At 38.4% G+C, this 17,345-nt stretch overlaps 1 protein-coding gene and 1 pseudogene across 1 annotated transcript; both read left to right on the top strand.

The window, feature by feature from the left end:
• The first annotated feature begins 1,723 nt into the window (after nt 1-1,723).
• LOC145489552 (uncharacterized) lies at nt 1,724-4,293 on the top strand. The gene is made up of 5 exons (XM_081468531.1): nt 1,724-2,050; nt 2,144-2,364; nt 2,597-2,687; nt 2,906-3,055; nt 3,755-4,293. Exons 1-5 carry the CDS (start codon nt 1,867-1,869, stop codon nt 4,291-4,293), a joined length of 1,185 nt encoding a protein of 394 aa, XP_081324657.1. The 5' UTR covers nt 1,724-1,866.
• Nucleotides 4,294-8,717: 4,424 nt separating this feature from the next.
• Nucleotides 8,718-13,441, top strand: LOC145490688 (uncharacterized; annotated as a pseudogene).
• The last annotated feature ends 3,904 nt before the right edge of the window (nt 13,442-17,345 follow it).

Below are 17,345 nucleotides of genomic sequence, written 5' to 3'. Positions count from 1 at the left end.
CCCCTAAACCTCGGATTCAAGTTAGAATTTTAATATATCAAAATTGGCCTATTAATCTCGAGTTCCCGAAGTGATACTTTGGTCTGCGAGTTTCTGGAGTACGTTTGACATACAAGAGCACTCTCCACCTGCAGTGACGGACAGAGTTCTAAATTTAATCTGTTTCTCACTCCTCAAAATGTGACATAACGGACCGTGTCATCACTAAATTAATATACAAACCATTGTAAAATGACTGTGTTAAGGCAGGCGTAAAGGAAACCCCTGCTTAAGTTGTAACGAAGTGTGTAACAATGAATTGTAAATAATCATGCTTGTTAAAACTAATATGCTAATGTTTATATACAAGGAGGTTCAAGGATAGATGCACCCCACCACGTTTCTAGAAAACTGTTCAGGCAAAATTTGTGGAAGCTTTTTCCCGCAGGCAGACATGGCATTGTCGTCAGCCATCTGCCCTTGTCGCGCCGTCGCCTTAATGTCCGTCTGCCTTAATGTCTTTGGTTAAAAGTCATGTTTCTGTGACTCGATGGAAACACATAACCAGCACGAGCTGTTGACTTAATGATGGCGCGAGCAAAGAGAATTTACACTTTGATAATCAAAGTTGGCAAGCTGTTTTCCTTTTTTTTAGTCGCTGTGTTTTCTGAAAGAAATAGAAAACATGTTCTCCGTGTCTCTATCGAGTTATAGAAACACTCTTGAAAGTTTAGAACTCAAAAAAGCTGTGGAAACACTCGTCTGCGGCTCGTGTTCCCACAGCATTTCTCGTTCTCCCAAACTTCCATTCGTGTTTCTATAACTCGATAGAAACACGGTACATGTTTTCTATTTCTTAATTATCATGACAAAAAGGTTGATGATTGTGTCACGATATGTTAGAGCATTTTAAAGTCCTTACACGGTAACATTCTTAATTTATAAGATAGCACAAAGAAATATTGGCGAAAGAAAACAAATATAATTGTGGACTCCAGAATGTCGTTATGGAAAACATCCATAAAGAGGAAGTTCTTTTTATGAAAGCAGCTGTATGCCAAACAAAGGCGAGAATGGTGAACAATGTGAATGTTTCGAGACACAAACCTTTCAGTCTTTTAGTATGTCTTTTCCCTTAAAGTAAGTGAATGATTTCATTGCAGTCTCAGCGCACTTTCAAGCAAAGAACGTTGCTATCTTTGATGTACCATCAAAAATATTTTATAGCCCTATGCGACAGTTTAATTAATTACGTGGTGATCTTGACATTTAGAATAGAGCAAACTAATTAAAAAGGACCGTTTTAACTTGATATAAATATAAACAAAGTAAATGAAAACCTGCAGGTCTCTCCTTTGTTACTAAATACGTCTATTATTAATTATGGATAAACACGGCTTGGCATAAAAGTCTATCCGCTTTGGCCCAAATTCACAAAGAAACATTGAGCAAAACAAACAAACAAAGAACGGACTCCAGAATGTTGTTATGGAAAACATCCATAAACAGGAAGTTCTTTTCATGAAAGCAGCTGTATGCCAAACAAAGGCAAGAATGGTGAATAATGTGAATGTTTCGAGACACGAACCTTTTAGTCTTTTAATATGTCATTTCCTTTAAAGTGAGTGAAGATTGTTTTTTATATACTATCTAAAATATTTCATGGCCCATGCGACAATTTAGTTAATTACGTGGTGATCCTGACATTAAGAATAGAGCAGACTAATTAAAAGGGACCATTAAACTTGATATAAATATAAAAAAAAGTGTATAAAAACCTGCAGGCATCTCCATGGTTACTAAATACGTCTATTATTAATTATGGATAAACACGACTTGGCATTAAAAGTTCAGCTTTGGCCAAAATTCACAAAAGGAACTTGATGGATGCGTCAAACCTCGTTTCTCGACAACGTTTTGAACTGCTACAATCTGGCACACAACAAAACACCTTCGATGGCAGGCTCATGGCTAACTCAGCTGGCCTTTGCAGCTTTCAACATTCTGCTGGGAATGTTATTTGTGGCGGCAAACACAGACTTTTCTGCAAGCGTTTTTGAAACTCAAGTTGGTAAGTAAACACTTAAGAGACCCTCCTCTTTCCTTTTATTCAGTCTTTTTAGTTTGCATCAATAGAATTTTGATTTTTTTTTTCTTCTTTTAGACCATGTCTTACTTGGTCATGCCATGGACACGGTTACTGTTGTTGATGAGTTTGAATGCCAGCTTAAGTGCATCGGAAATAAAAGTTGCAAGTCGTTTAACGTTCGTACTGATGGCAACAATGTAAAACGACGTATTTGTGAGCTTAACAACAAAACCCGACAGATGAAGCCAAGAGATTTTAAATGGAAGAAAGGATCCACATACTATGGCTCTGTTCAGGTCAGTTGAAAACTGCCGTACATTCACATTTTCTATTTTAGTTAACTTCACCCGCGCTAACTTGTTCTTGTACGGTCTTTCAGAATGAAATAGGCTGGCTTGTGTGGTTACAAAGAGTGGACATAGACTCATCCTAGACCGATATAAAGTTAATAGGTTAGGATATTAATAAACCTTGTTGTTATTACTTAATTTATCGACCCGGTTTATTTCATATCTTAACCCAACACAGGCCTCCTGCATCGATGTTTCCCGTGAGCAAAACAAACAAACAAAGAACGGAGAGTGTTATCCAGGATACAAGGGGAAAAAATGTGAAAAACGTGAGTGTTGAAAATTTGTCTTGCAACGATATTTTGTATGATTTGATAAAGCAGGTTGAATTTTGTTTCAAAAGGTGCCCGCGTACTGCACAGTGCTTGTAAGAGCATTATTATTTTAGAGTAAAGTTAGCGATGTTGGCGGACTTTTTAGAAAGATTTCCCTTCTGCTTCAAAAGAATATGAAGAGTTTTATTTAAAACATGGTTTGCTTTTTGCAGCTGTAAAAGGTTTGAATTCCAATCAGCCTGCTCATTCCTGTAAGGACATCCAGGACTCAGGAGACTCCAAAGGAGACGGCGAGTATTGGATCGACCCTGAGAAGAGTGGAAACCCTTTCAAGGTTTACTGTGACATGACAACGGACAGAGGTAAGTAATGGATAATGATATGAAAGTTAGAACTTTCTAAATTCTAAGGAATGAGTACACAAAGCCCCCACAGCTTCCCGAGAACAGCTTTGTATGGGTCTGTCCTCTCATTGCTGATAAATTGCGTCGTGACATTGTCAAATTATACTCATGGAGGTCCACGTCAAAATTTGACAAATACAAGTTCCTCTGTGGCCTTACAGTTGGATTCAATCTCAAGAAAACGTCATCTTAAACAAAGCTCCCGTTTAGATGCAATTTGTCGATTATAATCGAGAAATGACAACATTAAACAGGCTGTGAAAGTTTGGTAAAATTGTCAAGATCCACTTGTGATGGCGTCATGTATCTGTCTGTGCTCTTATTGACCACAAAAACTAGCCAATGAGCGTTTAACGGCTGGTTGATTTTCTCTTTTTTAAAAACAAGTTGCCCTTAAGATCTAATTGGTCCGCTATAGAAGGAACATTTAACATGCTGTGAAAGTTTTTCAAAATTTTCACGAACCACGCTTTATTGTTTGATGTAATTAACAATGGAAAGGTCACGACAAATGTGAACTCTATTGTGCAGCAATTTTACAGCATTTGCACCTACTAATCGTTTTCCTGTTTTTTTTTTCTTTTCGTGATAAAAGTAAATACAGTCCTCAACTGCTTTTATTTTTTCACGTGACCACTGAACTTTGTTTTATTTAAGGAGGTTGGCTTCTTGTCTCCAACGTTGTCATTGACAATCCGTCATCCCCACAAATGTCAGTAAAGTCGTCATACCGTGAAATCAGCAGTTACCATAACAACCAGACGTTTCTGACCAAGAGTGCCATGAATGAGCTCAGAACGCACCTGTCTTTCACTCAACTGAGATTCCACTGCAGTAAACAACAGGGACGTACGTTCCACGTGACCACGGTCGCTAACAGTACTGGTGAAGCTGTAGTCCAGTACTTCAGCGGTCAGACGGATGTCCCGCCTGATGCCTGTGGCTCTTTTGTTAGAATGGAGAACGACAACTCCAGATTAGCAGAAGTTTGCCACCAGTGGGGATATGACGGTACGCGCGATTACATCGACAAATGGGGGCATGTCAGTCTATATCAAGATAGATTGTACAACCATGCGGCTTTTGTAACACATTCATATCACTGGCTGCTGACTCCAGGTGGCTCAAGATTCGAATGTGATGACGGGCACGTTGGAGTGTCTTCTGGTGATTTCTGGAGAGTCTTTGTGCGATAAGATACTTGTAGCTGGACAAACGTATTCATCTAATCTTCGATACATACAAAAATAACAAATTTAAGTTAAATACAGTTTTGCGATCGGAAATTTTGTTTTGCGTTTAAGGACCTTTTAGACAGTTAGCAGCTTCCATAGAACGTCTATAAACACGAGAAATAACACCATCGTTAGCAAATCGAAAATGAAAACCCGATCGAAAATCAAATAAACGATGTGTAGCTTAATAATAAAATAAAACAAAACATAATTGTTTTATGGACAAATTAAATGTTCATCCTAGAGGGATTTGCTAAAAACTTTAAATAAACCAACTTTAGCTGAGCAGCGAGCTCGTAACATCGCTGCCTCGATTTTTAGAACATAACCCGCCTGCTTGCGTGACTTAATACAACTTAGGAATTCGTCTTATAACTTGAGAGGTAATAACATTCTTAATATCCTTACGGTGTACACCACAAAGTACGGCCTTAAATAATGGCGATATTTTGGATGCAAATTATAAAACAGTCTCCCGGACTTGAGCAGATCCTCGACCAGCTATAAAGCGTTTAGAACTACATTAAATGACGTGCACATCAGCTGCCATACATGTGTGAACTAATGTTAACAATTTTTCCTTTTCATATCTTTTACTTGTAAACAGTTTTTGTCTGTACAGTTTATATACATTTTATATTCTTATACATTTTTGGATATTTTATAGTAGCTAGTTATGTAATCTCTGTTAGTTTAGTTTAAAATTTATTCCTAAATGTACATTTTGACTTTGTTATTTTGTTTTCTTGCAATTGGCGAACCTGTAAACTGGTGCATCCTGTAGACTCTGCTTATCAAGTCTATGGGACGCACCGTTATCATAGCTAAGTGTACGAATAGTTAAATAAGCTATGCCTATGTCTATAATATAATAAAAGGTTGTAAAATAAAATGCTTTATGATGTTTTATGATCTTTTTTGTCGATATATTTGCTCTTATCATAACAATTTATCGTTTCGTGTAACTCTACTGTCTGTCATGAATTTGAAAATATGCAAAAACAGTTATGGTGGATGGTAACAGCGTTATATTGTATTGTTTTACTTTCATTCGCAAGCCGATGAAACTTCACACAAATACAATTCCCTGCGATATTAAAATTTCGATCAATCTGGGCTCTCATAGTCCTGTAAAGAGCTAACTGCGATCGTGATCAGTGGTTTTTCTCGTTTAGTTTATTTTTTCTAGAAAATAACTTAAACAGCAGGCAGCCCAAAATTTAAAATCAACGATATGTAAGACACACTGCTGTGACAAACATGACAAAACAACGCATGTCGTAAAAATTATGGTTTTTGTGCATGACGTTTCGTATGCTACAACATCAGGGACCGCGTAGAGGAGGGGGGGAAGGGGCTAGGGGAGCCTTAGCAAACCCCCGCCCCCCTCAACCTCCACTTTCTCACAGTAAGAATTAAATAAGTAAAGCAAAACATAATATAATACAGCAACTTTTTATGAACATTATGCAGCTAGTCTTGTGTGTGCCTTGACGGGAAATTCCGTGGTCGTATATATATACGTGGACGAATTATTGAGACCCAAGCTCAAATAATCACCTTTAGGTGGCCTCCTGTCACCTCTGATTTTTGTCTTCGGGCTGAATTTAAAACAGCAGCAATGTTCCTACACACATAATTTTGGAGAGTAACTGTTCAGAGAACAAGGATGTCAGCTGTTTGTGGTGAACGAGTAGTTTATGTCCTGACCAAGATGTAGAGCGATGTAAGTTTGAAATCATTCTATGAGGCGATTTTATTATAACCCTCCTGGCACTGAGAGGCAATGTTGCTAAGGCGAACGCGTACGCCAAGGAGAATTGAAAGTGAGGAACCGTCCACCCTAATACATTCTAGAAATGACGCGTTTACGAAAACTATTCAAACACTTCATGTCCACAACACCGTTTCCGTAGCGTTTTTGCCATCCACCTGAAACCGCTCGAAAACACTGATACTCAAACGCCTCGGTTTCGCTGTCGCCTTTAATAAGATAGGGTTCCGTTTTAAACTGTCTCCTGACTGTGGACACCGTTTTCGGATGTCTACATTTTTCGCTGACAACGACAAACGTATTAGTGTGGACAGGGCCAGCCGACTCGTTAACAATCCCAGATGGCTTTTCTGGCCTTGACAACTCCATATTTTTGTGTGAAATTTCAGCCGCTAAAATTCGTCGGCAGCTGCCCTTAGCGGCATCCTTGCCAGGCCTCAGGCTTAAGAACAGACATATCCCACGAAAATACGAAACTATTAAGGCCTGTCCAAACGGGAAATGTTTAGCGACCAAACACCATCAAACATTGTCTGGTGACCAAACATTTTACCGTTTGGCCACCTTGTTTGGTGCTGTTTGATCGTGTTTGATCGTGTTTGGTCGTGTTTGATAAAATTTGAAGGCTATCGAACATTCGATCAAACAACTTAAAACATTTCTTTTGTTCTCGTGTTTGATGGGCGATGTTTTGTCCGTTTGGACAGCCGTATCAAACATGTTTGGCGCGCGCACGCGTACCACGCTTTCTCAGCGGCTTGTATCCATAGATACCGCGTCTTGTTTACGTACTCGCTTGTTCAGTATTTTAAGAATGGCGAACGAAGAAGAAGCTTTGGTACACGTTGTTGAAAATGAGGAGATATTTACCGAAGAAACACCGAGTCGAAAACGAAAGTAAAGTAGAGGAAAGGTAAGGAAATGGAATGACGAAGAAATGGATCTTTTGATCGATCTATTGGAACAAAATGCATGCCTATGGGATGTATTTTCAAAGGAATATCACTTAAAAGATAAGCGAGATAAAGCATACGAAAGATGTAAGAAGAACTTGGCATTCCCATAGCGGACATAAAATACAAGACCATTGGGCTGAGACACACACCTCGTTGACAATGTAAGAAATTGCCGACTTCGAGATTCGGAACTGGAAGCTCAAGGATATGTAAGTCTCGCCAGTGGCAAGAAATCGTATTGTCAGTGTCAGTCGCTCAGCAGCACTAATATCCTTGTGACCACCAGTTACCTGACGAGGAGTTATGTCAGGTTCAATAAGCCGCAGTATCTCGAGAAAATCGTCATGAGTCATTCACATCATTTCGCGAAGGATTATAGCCCCTATACTCTTCTTTAATTTGAACGTTTGAATCCCAACCTGCTAAGTCTCAGACTTAGCAGGCTCACGTTCCGCCGTATTGAAATCTCGCGCTGAGTAAGGTACGCTGGGTAATTTGTCGCCCATAGCTTTTTGCGTGTGGAGTTTGATCTGTGTTTCATCAAACATGTTTTAACCGTTTAGCCACTCACTTCAACATCAGCATGTTTGATCACCAAACAATGTTTGATGATGTTTGGTCGCCAAACATTTCCCGTTTGGACAGGCCTTTACAGGCGAATATCCTATTGACTACAGTTTTAACCATCAAATGTTTTCAGCTGCATTTGTTACTTTCTTTTTTGATTAATATACCGTTTACACTGTTTTTTAGCTTCAGTTAACCTTGAATCGCGCTGAAGGAATATCGTTGAGTCCCTAGTTTATTACAAGGTTATTAGCAGGGGCGTTACAGTGAAGAGAACTTCATTGAGCAAAATCGGATTTGATTTTGAATTTAAGGCCGGCTGATCAATTTTTATACTTGTACAGTGACAAGATTCTTCTTTAGCGGAGAAAGTTTGTAATTGTGTAACGCTTCACTTCTTATATTGCAAATGCATTTTCTGTCAAAAAGTTCCTGTGCGCGGGCCATGACTCGTACATGCATCTTTAGAGGTGACTGTTAAGCTAAATTACAAGTAAATTTAAAATGTAAAGTAAAAGGTCGATATTATAATGGAAAAAAACTTGGCATTAGCTGGTGCTCGTGTCACTCTACGTGAAAGCATTTTCCAGTTCTTATACTGCCCCAATCTTAAGTTTTTTAAAGAAAGCACAAAGAAATTGGTAGAGATAATTTTAAACTCCGGGATGTAGTTATGGAAAGCAAGAAAACTAAACATCCATAAACAGTAAAGTCTTTTATGAAAGAGGAAACCACCTGCACGACAAACCAAGCCAAGACGAAAAAACGTCAATTAATGGCGGAAAACGTGAATGTTTAGAGACTCAAGCACAGTATTTTCGTTTATGTCTTTTCTTGTTAATTTTAAAATGAGTGATTTCTCATTGCAGTACCAGCACACTTTCAAGTCAAGAAAATTCATAACTGTCGATATATATTTTTTGTTAATGTAGTTTCAAATTCTTAGAAGCAATATTAGTTTAATTAGGTGGTGATACTGAAACGCTCTCATTAGGCAAACATAAGCGACAAGTTATATAATATAAATATAAACTTCCGGGGCACCCAACGGATCTTTTCGGTAAATTATCTGTTCGGAAGGCCTTTAATCCCCTCTGATTTTCTTAAGAGAATTGTCACTTCGAACTTTCGTGATATGACAAATTTAATGTCTGTTGCTTTCGGATTGTTAAAAATGTCGTTTTGAGTACCGAAAAAAGGTCAGCTATCACTTTCGGAAAGGCGATAAGACCTAAGGTTTTCGGGAAATGGACAAAAAAGCCCTAATAAATTCGAGAATACTCAAGTTCCTCTAGAATAACCGAACAGATAGAATTTTTTTAGCGCAACCTAAAATTAATCTACTGAGCTTTAAAAGCATTTGAGAGGAAACGGTCGTTGGGTGCCCCTGAAACATGAAGATTAATGGAAGCGGCCTGGAAGCCGTTTCAAACGTAACCAAATGTCCAATATCAATCACAAATGTACATGACTAGGCATAAAAGGGCTCAAATTTACATAACAGTGGTGCAGATTTATGTGTCAACCATCGTTTCTGGACGAAGATTTCACCACAGCATCTCGATGGCTGACTCTTGCCTGACTCAGTTGATCATATCAGCTCTCAACATTCGCCTATTAGTTTAATTAGGTGGTGATACTGAAATGCTCTCATTAGCCAAACAAAAGCCACAAGTTTTATGATATAAATATAAATATGAAGAAGTTAATGGAAGCGGCCTGAAAGTATTTCAAACGTAACAAAATTAAATGGCCAATATCAAACACAAATGGTCATGATTAGGCATAAAAGGGCTCAGATTTACAAAGTAGTGGTGCAGATTTATGTGTCAACCATAGTTTCTAGACGAAGTTTTCACCACAGCATCTTGATGTCTGACTCATGCCTGACTCAGTTGATCATTGCAGCTCTCAATATTCTCCTGGGATTCTTATTTGTGGCGGCAAACACAAACTTTTGGGGAAACGTTTTGAAACTCAAGTTGGTAAGGAGACACCTGTGAATTAAGACGCTCCTCTTTCCTTCTATTCAGTCTTTTTAGTTCGCATTCAATACATTTTTTATTTCCTCTCCTCTTTTAGACCATGCCTTACTTGGTCATGCCATGGACACGGTTACTGTTGTTGACGTGTTTGAATGTCAGCTTAAATGCATCGGAAATAAAAGTTGCAAGTCGTTTAACCTCCATCCAGATGGCAACAATGCACAACGACGCATTTGTGAGCTTAAGGTTATTCCCCATTATTGCATTGCACATCCCTACTGCGCATAATTTCACGCGTGATTAGCGCGCGCGCATTAAAAAATGGCGGCTTTTTCTTTACAGCTAGACCTCGCCATAGAGGTAAATCGTCATTTTCTCGCAAACGAGTATGGTAACCTATTATTTTTTTCTGTTGTTTTGAATTGAGTAATAAATTTCTCTGTGCAAAATAAATATGGACCAATTCTCAGTGTAGAGCAAAAAGCAATCGTAGGAAACGTGAATGTAGCAAGCAATCGTGACTACAATCATGGTGCTATTATAAGGATTTATATGGGTATAAACAAGGTGCTGTTGCCCCTAAACGAACATGGGGACCCCTCATTTTTATTTCAAAATTTAAGTTCCTATAATATAAACAATTAGTAGGCAAAGTTTCACAAAAATCTCAGTGCACGTTCTTATTTCAGTGGAATGACCTCAACAACAAAACCAGACAGATGAAGCCAGAAGATTTTAAATGGAAGAAAGGATCTACATACAATGGTTCCGTCCAGGTAGGTTACCTCTTAGTTTATACAACGGCGAGTACTGGATCGACCCTGAGAAGAGTGGAAACCCTTTAAAGGTCTTCTGTGACATGACAACTGACGGAGGTAGCTTAATGATAATGAAAAACATTTTCGGGGGAGGGATGTGGGATTTTGGGGATTCCTAGTTATCTAGAAAAAATGGCCGTTTGAAAAACTATGTAGAAACACTTTCTCATATTGATCAATGAATATACTACAGTTCTTTAAAAAAGTCTTTTTCTTACTTGTTAACCTTTTTGAGTTATTTTTTTGTAAAAAAAATACCTCTTAGTCGGCGCGTCGGGTATGTTATGGACGGGTCAATGTGAGTGAGTGAGTGAGTGAGTGAGTGAGTGAGTGAGTGAGTGAGTGAGTGAGTGAGTGAGTGAGAGATGTATGTATGTCACACCAATCAGATTGGATCTACTATGAACAGCCAATCAAATTTTTTGTTGTAAAGGTAAATGGTACGTGAGAAACACAAGGTATGTATAAACACAAGGACTTTGGTAATTGAAAAATAAAGAGTGACGTGTATGTTGCCGGTTTGTGATTTTTAGTCCGGTTTGGAGGGGAGTGTGACAGTTACATACGTACATTGGGTTGTTTTAGAGTGTATAATTTTCAGTGTAATGGTGGCTAGTTATGAACGAGATGAGTCATGAGTTTTGAAGCAGTTCATGAGTAGTAGGCAAATGGCACGAGATATTTTTATTTTTAATTACAAAGGGTAACTTGATACTTTTGTTTTTCACAAGGAGTTAATTCAATTAGAGGTCACGAATCGTCGGTTCTAGTTCTTAGGACATGTTTTAGAGGAGACGAGACTATTTAGATTTGAAGCAGTTCTAACGTTTACAATAGTAAGTGCAGGTAACGATTGTTTTGTTCTTATTGCATGCAAATATAACGAGATATTTTTATTTTTTAGTTATAATGGGTAATTTGACACTCTTGTTTTTCACAAGGTAGTAAATTCAATTAGAGCTGACGAATCGTCACCACTTGTTCCCACGAGATGTTTGCTATTTTTAGTTACAAATGTTAACTCGACACTTTTGTTTTTCATATGGGAGTAAATTCAATTAGAGCTTACAAGTTATCGGCTATTGTTCCCAGGATATTAAACAAAAAAGCTTTCATTTCTAGAGTGTTTTTACGTCTCTGCAGTAGCAGTTTAATATTTTTATTTGATGGGTATTTTATGACATTCTTTTCAGTCCGATATTTTTGAAGGTAAAAAGTATGAAAACTGTTCAAATGTTCTTTGAAGACTGTGTGGCACCAAGTTAAAGTGCAATTTAATTAAATCAGACTTTCAACGTGTCAGAGAGGTTTTTTCTCTTTCTTTCAATTTTCGGTGAAGTAGTGTTGTTGCGTTGTGTTGTGTAAAAAGGGTAAACTTACGACTCGTATAAAATGCGAAAAGTTCTCTTAACTTGAGTATTTTTGAGCAAAAATTCCTCTTGGGGGCTGGAAGGGCTCCCGAGGGGGTACTCCCAGAAAAATTGGTTGGGGGTGTGCGGCCCGCTTCCCAAAACCCTTACCCTATTTATGACCAAAATCTGCGATATTCCTTACCCTATTTATGACGACCAAAAATTCGAAACCCTATTTACGACCTGACCCTCAAATCAAAACCCTGTTTCAGACCTGCGTTATAATTAGCTCCCTAGTTCAAACCAATGTTAAATTACCGTAAACATATAAATGTGTGAAGGGCTTTTGTTGATTTTCTTTTCGATAATGATGAAAAAGTGGCTTCTTCTTAAAGCATACCCATATCAAGGCTAGAGTGCAAAAACCGTACCCAATTTATGACCAAAATGACCAAAATCAGCTAAAATCGATACCCTATTTATGACCAAAACGGCTGAAAAACCATACCCTTCGGGGCCGCACAGACCTATATAGCCCATATAAGGGAGTCCCTCCCCCCCCCCGGGGGGAAGGGCTACGGGATCGGTGAGTGAGGAAGTTATGCATGTGCGCGTGTCAGACCAATCACAGTGTGGGTTGTATCAAAGAACGAATAAAATTACCTGTTAGAAAATAAGATGCTCTCTTCATTAATCTGGAGACATGTCAGATTACTGTAGTTTGTTCAGTCAAACATTTTATGGCTTACTATTTAGTTAACTTACCATTACCGATGTAACATCGTATGTACATCATAAATTCCCAGTTTCTTTCTTGCTGTACATCGCAACCAAAAAACTTGTCAGATCAACCAAATCATTACTGTAAACAGTTCCATGAATGCTCCTATCTCCGAGACTTATAGTTCACAAAAAAATAACTCTTGCACGCCTTGCGTGCCTATGTTTTCAGTTTGTCAGGAGCGTAAAGGCAAACCCAGCCTTTCCCTTTCTCATACTGGTATTACTTGTGTCATGCATTTCTCCTTGGTTCTTATTGAATTCACGGTTGATAACTTTTACCTGATTGGCGTGATTTTTAGGAGGTTGGCTTTTTGTCTCCAACGTTGTGATTGACAGTCCTTCGTCCCCACAAATGTCAGTAAAGACCCCATACCGCGGAATCAGCAGTTACCATAACAACCAGACTTTTCTGACAAGAGTGCCATGTATGAGCTCAGAACGCACCTGTCTTTCACTCAACTGACATTCCACTGTAGTAAACAACAGGGACGTACGTTCCACGTTACCACGGTCGCTAACAACACTGGTGAAGCTGTAGTCCAGTACTTCAGTGGTCAGACAGATGTCCAGCCTAATGCCTGTGGCTCGTTTGTTAGAATGGAGAACGACAACTCCAGATTAGCAGGAGTTTGCCGCCAGTGGGGATACAATGGTACAAACTATTACGTTAGTAAATGGGGGAATGCTGTGGATCAAGATAGGTTGTACTATGCCAGTGCTTTTGCATCATATTTATATCACTGGCTGCTGACTCCAGATGGCTCAAGATGGGAATGTGACGACTATCTCGTTGGAGTGTCTTCTGGAGATTTCTGGAAAGTCTTTGTTTGTTAAGATACTGGTCCAACGATTACCTATAGCTGGACAAACCTGTTTATCTAATCTTCGATACATACAAAAATAACAAATTTAAGTTAAATAACTGAAGGCCTTAAGGACCTTTTAGATAGTTATCAGCTTCCCTAGAACGTCTATAAACACGGGAAATAACACCATCGTTAGCAAATCAAAAATCAAAATCCGTTCGAAAATCCAATAAACGATGTGTACCTTAACAATAAAATAAAACAAAACAAAACTGTTTTATGAACAAATTAAATCTTCATACTAGAGGGATTTGCTAAAAAATCTAAAGAAACCAACGTTTATATCACTGGCTGCTCACTCCAGGTGGCTCAAGATGCTAATGTAATGACTTGTACGTTGGAGTGTCTTCTAGTGATTTCTGGAAAGTCCTTGTTCGTGAAGACCCTGGTAAACCCATTAGTTATAACTGGACAAACGTATTTATGCAACCTTCAATACATACAAAATAACAAATTTAAGTTGGATTAAGTTTTGCGATTGGAAATTTTGTCGTGCATGTATATGTGGCTCGTTTGTTAGAATGGAAAATGACAACTCCAGATTTTCAGAAGTTTGCAGTCAGTGGGGATTGAGGGGAATTGTTAAATGAGGCCTTACTCACGTTTCCAGTGAAAAAAGATTTTTTTACAATAACTGTCTAATTTCTCGCGCGCTGATTGGCTCATTTTTAACATCAGTAAGAGTACAGACGGATAAAATTTTAATTTATGGAAGCTTTCAAGTTTAAATTTCAGCTGTCAAACTGTCAACGTTTTAACCAATGAGATTTTATGGACTTTTTAAGTAGCCAATTAAAAAGCAAAAAAAGCTATTGACAATGTTCGAGTCATTTTGAATAAAATTCACTTATCTTTGTTTATGCGTCTTTTCCCCTCATTTATTCCCGGAATTTGACCAGTTTGGGGTCTTGTTATTGTAAAAGGCAAATTGACATCAGTTTTTTATGCGTCTGAGAGTAGGAGATCGTAATAAAGAAGAATCTACAGACTGCCAGGTGACGTAACAAAGCACACGAGATCTCCGTTGGCGGATTTTATGATTTATGGTGCTTCCATATCTTTAACAGCCAAGGACGATTAAACATTTTTTCCGTTCTAGATGAGCGATGTTAAACGATGCTAAAAATGTTTCATTTAACTAAAAAGACAAACAGTAAAACCATTACCGTGACGTAATTAGCTGAGTGGTGTATTGCTCGATCCTGTGTACCTAGTAATTATAAAACAAAGCCGGGCAGTTGGTAGGATTTGTCATTGTAAGGCACTTTCCTCAACCTAGCCAAGTTCGAAACATTATCGCCGATAATAGCTTTGAACAAATAACGCAGCCTAACCTGGCCTCTGGTGATTTCTGGAAAGTCTCTGTTCGTTAAGACCTTGGTACAATGATGACTTATAATTGACTAAACAGAACATATTTACCTAGGCCAAGAGAACATGAACGGTACAAGAGTTTATTCGTCACACAGGCGTTTTTCCCAAAGTAATCTCTCTCAAGTCATTTTTATCACTCCCAGTTTCAGAAATATCAGGAATATCCAGAGAGAGCGAATCCTGCGACGGGGATTTCCCTCACTTGGACAGCATCCTACACGAAAATATCCACGCAACGCGAGTGGGAACACTATCCACGGACGATCTGAGTTCCACGCCCAAAACTAACTTGAGAGATTACTTTAGGAATAAAGCCTATCTAGAGGATTAACTCTCTCACCCTTCAAGCTAACTTGCTTAAGCTATTAAACACTAGTAATAGTTATCATAAAATCTGCCCACGCTTTCTTTTATTTCTGCTAATTGAAAACAATAATATTGAACATTTTTGTATGAACTAAAATTTTTTTTTTTGTAAACTATATCACTCATACTGTTCCAGTAACTTAGGCATCTTACCATGAATATGATCCAAACAATCAACTAATAAGTTAACTAAACCAAAACATTCTGTTTAACTCGTTCTATAAAATGATATTCTTTACATAATACTCTCACGAAGCATTTACAGCAGAGCAGTTTACCATATCTCGTTAGAAAGGAAGCAAAAAGTACCTTCTGGAAAAAAAGGTTGCATTGCCTTCCTGGAAACTCATATTTCTTTTACAAAAATTCCACTCAGTAGAACTTTATCGGGAAAAAAAGGTTAAAAATCCATAGCGAAACAAAAAATCAAGTCAAACTACTCTGCTGTTCCAATTTGATGCTGAAACAAACCATTTGTCTTGATATACGAGCAAACGTATCTCGAAAGCAGAACGGAAGTCGATTTTTTTGCGAGTCGTAAACAGAAGAATCGCGTTACAGTCACCATATATGCAAATTAGAGTCAAGCTTTTTGACCTCAACGAAAACGCTGCAAAAAAATTGCATTTACATTTGGGATCCCTGCAAAGTCACCCAATCGTCACATGAGCTCTACGCCACGTAGGATTTCTCAATACAAATAAGCGATCCGAATAAACCAGATGCCAAAGGTAAAACTGGCCATCGGAAGGGTATTTAACACTGGCCTCGAATTTCTAGTATACTTCAGAATTTCTTACGATACCTTCTGAGTTGTTTTTGTCCAGGAGCCATAACCGGGGACGGAGACCGCAAGTCTCGGGATTCGCGCGCACCTATGATATGGGACAATTTTTCTATTTTTAGAACAAATTGCGCCATCCTGACGTCATATCTCCGCGCGGATTCACGCACATGTCAGGGGCTCTCGCGTGGATGTTGTCACGTTGCGTGATCAAATGGTGAGAGTTGAGAGATTCTCTTGCGTATTTTTCACAGCGATGGCAGGGAATAAGGCAGGGAATACGAACCAGGGCGCTTATATGTAGTTTTATGCTCTGAGCTAACGGAAAAGGTGGGTTTTTCAGGGTCGAAAACAAGACTTCAATCTCGCGCTGGAAATGAATAATAAGATCTGCTCACGCTAGTTGTAAGCTTACGCGTATGCTTAAGAATATAGCAAGAAAACTCTCTACTCTGGTAACGAGTTAATTTGTGAGTTTCTCAGACAATGTTTAATCATAACCAAAACCTGTTTTGATGGTTTCTTATTGTCTCTGCTTGTTTGGTGAGTTTGCAAAAGTTTTTGAAAGGAAAGTCTGACGCGTACAATTAGCTCATTTGCATAGTGCATGTAGCTCGTGCACTTTTAAGTCCGAGTCGGTGTTTTCAATTGTCAACAAATCTTGACAAAGATTTCTTTCGTTATCTTTTGTGCTGAGATGCTGCAACAAATTTCACGAATGCAAAAAAGGCTTCTAACATCATGTGTGTTTCTTCAACATAAGCATAGTGAAGTTTTACACTGCGAAAATGAAAATAGACAAGGCGTTTTGATAACTCGATCATCTAAATCGAAATCGTTATTCCAAGTTGATTAAAGAAAGCGTCATCGTAACTTTGCTGATTGTTTCTGCTTTATTCACATATTTTCAGCTTAGCTTTTAATATGTTCTCAAACATTTATCAGTCTTAAACATATTTAAAAACTATAGAGCTATTGTTTGAGTTCGATGTACGCTTTCACATGAAAGTGCGGCGGAAGTACAATTTGTCATGTTTACTGACTGTACAAAACACGCATCGGCGGGCGCTCTCATTCATCGACAACAGAGAATTTACTGGATTTTTACACCAATAAAGCTGAGCAGTATCTACGGACGTAAAGTTGTTGGGACTTGATGAAACATCAAGCGTTGCTTACAATTCAAGCGAAACTCAAACTAGCAATTATTTTGTTTTACTTCTCGGTCGCGATAGACTGACAAATTCCTCGCAAGCGTGTGGCAAGAGGAGCTAGGAAACTATGAAGTCCTGAAGCTCTGCTATATTTAAATATATCCAGCTAGTTTTTTGCTGTGTAATGGAAAAGCTGTTAATCTTCAACACATGTGAAATTTAAAGTGGAGTAAT

Source organism: Orbicella franksi, chromosome 6 (assembly GCF_964199315.1).
Source record: "Orbicella franksi chromosome 6, jaOrbFran1.1, whole genome shotgun sequence".
NCBI lineage: Eukaryota > Metazoa > Cnidaria > Anthozoa > Scleractinia > Merulinidae > Orbicella > Orbicella franksi.
This window is presented reverse-complemented; position numbering and strand designations above follow the sequence as displayed.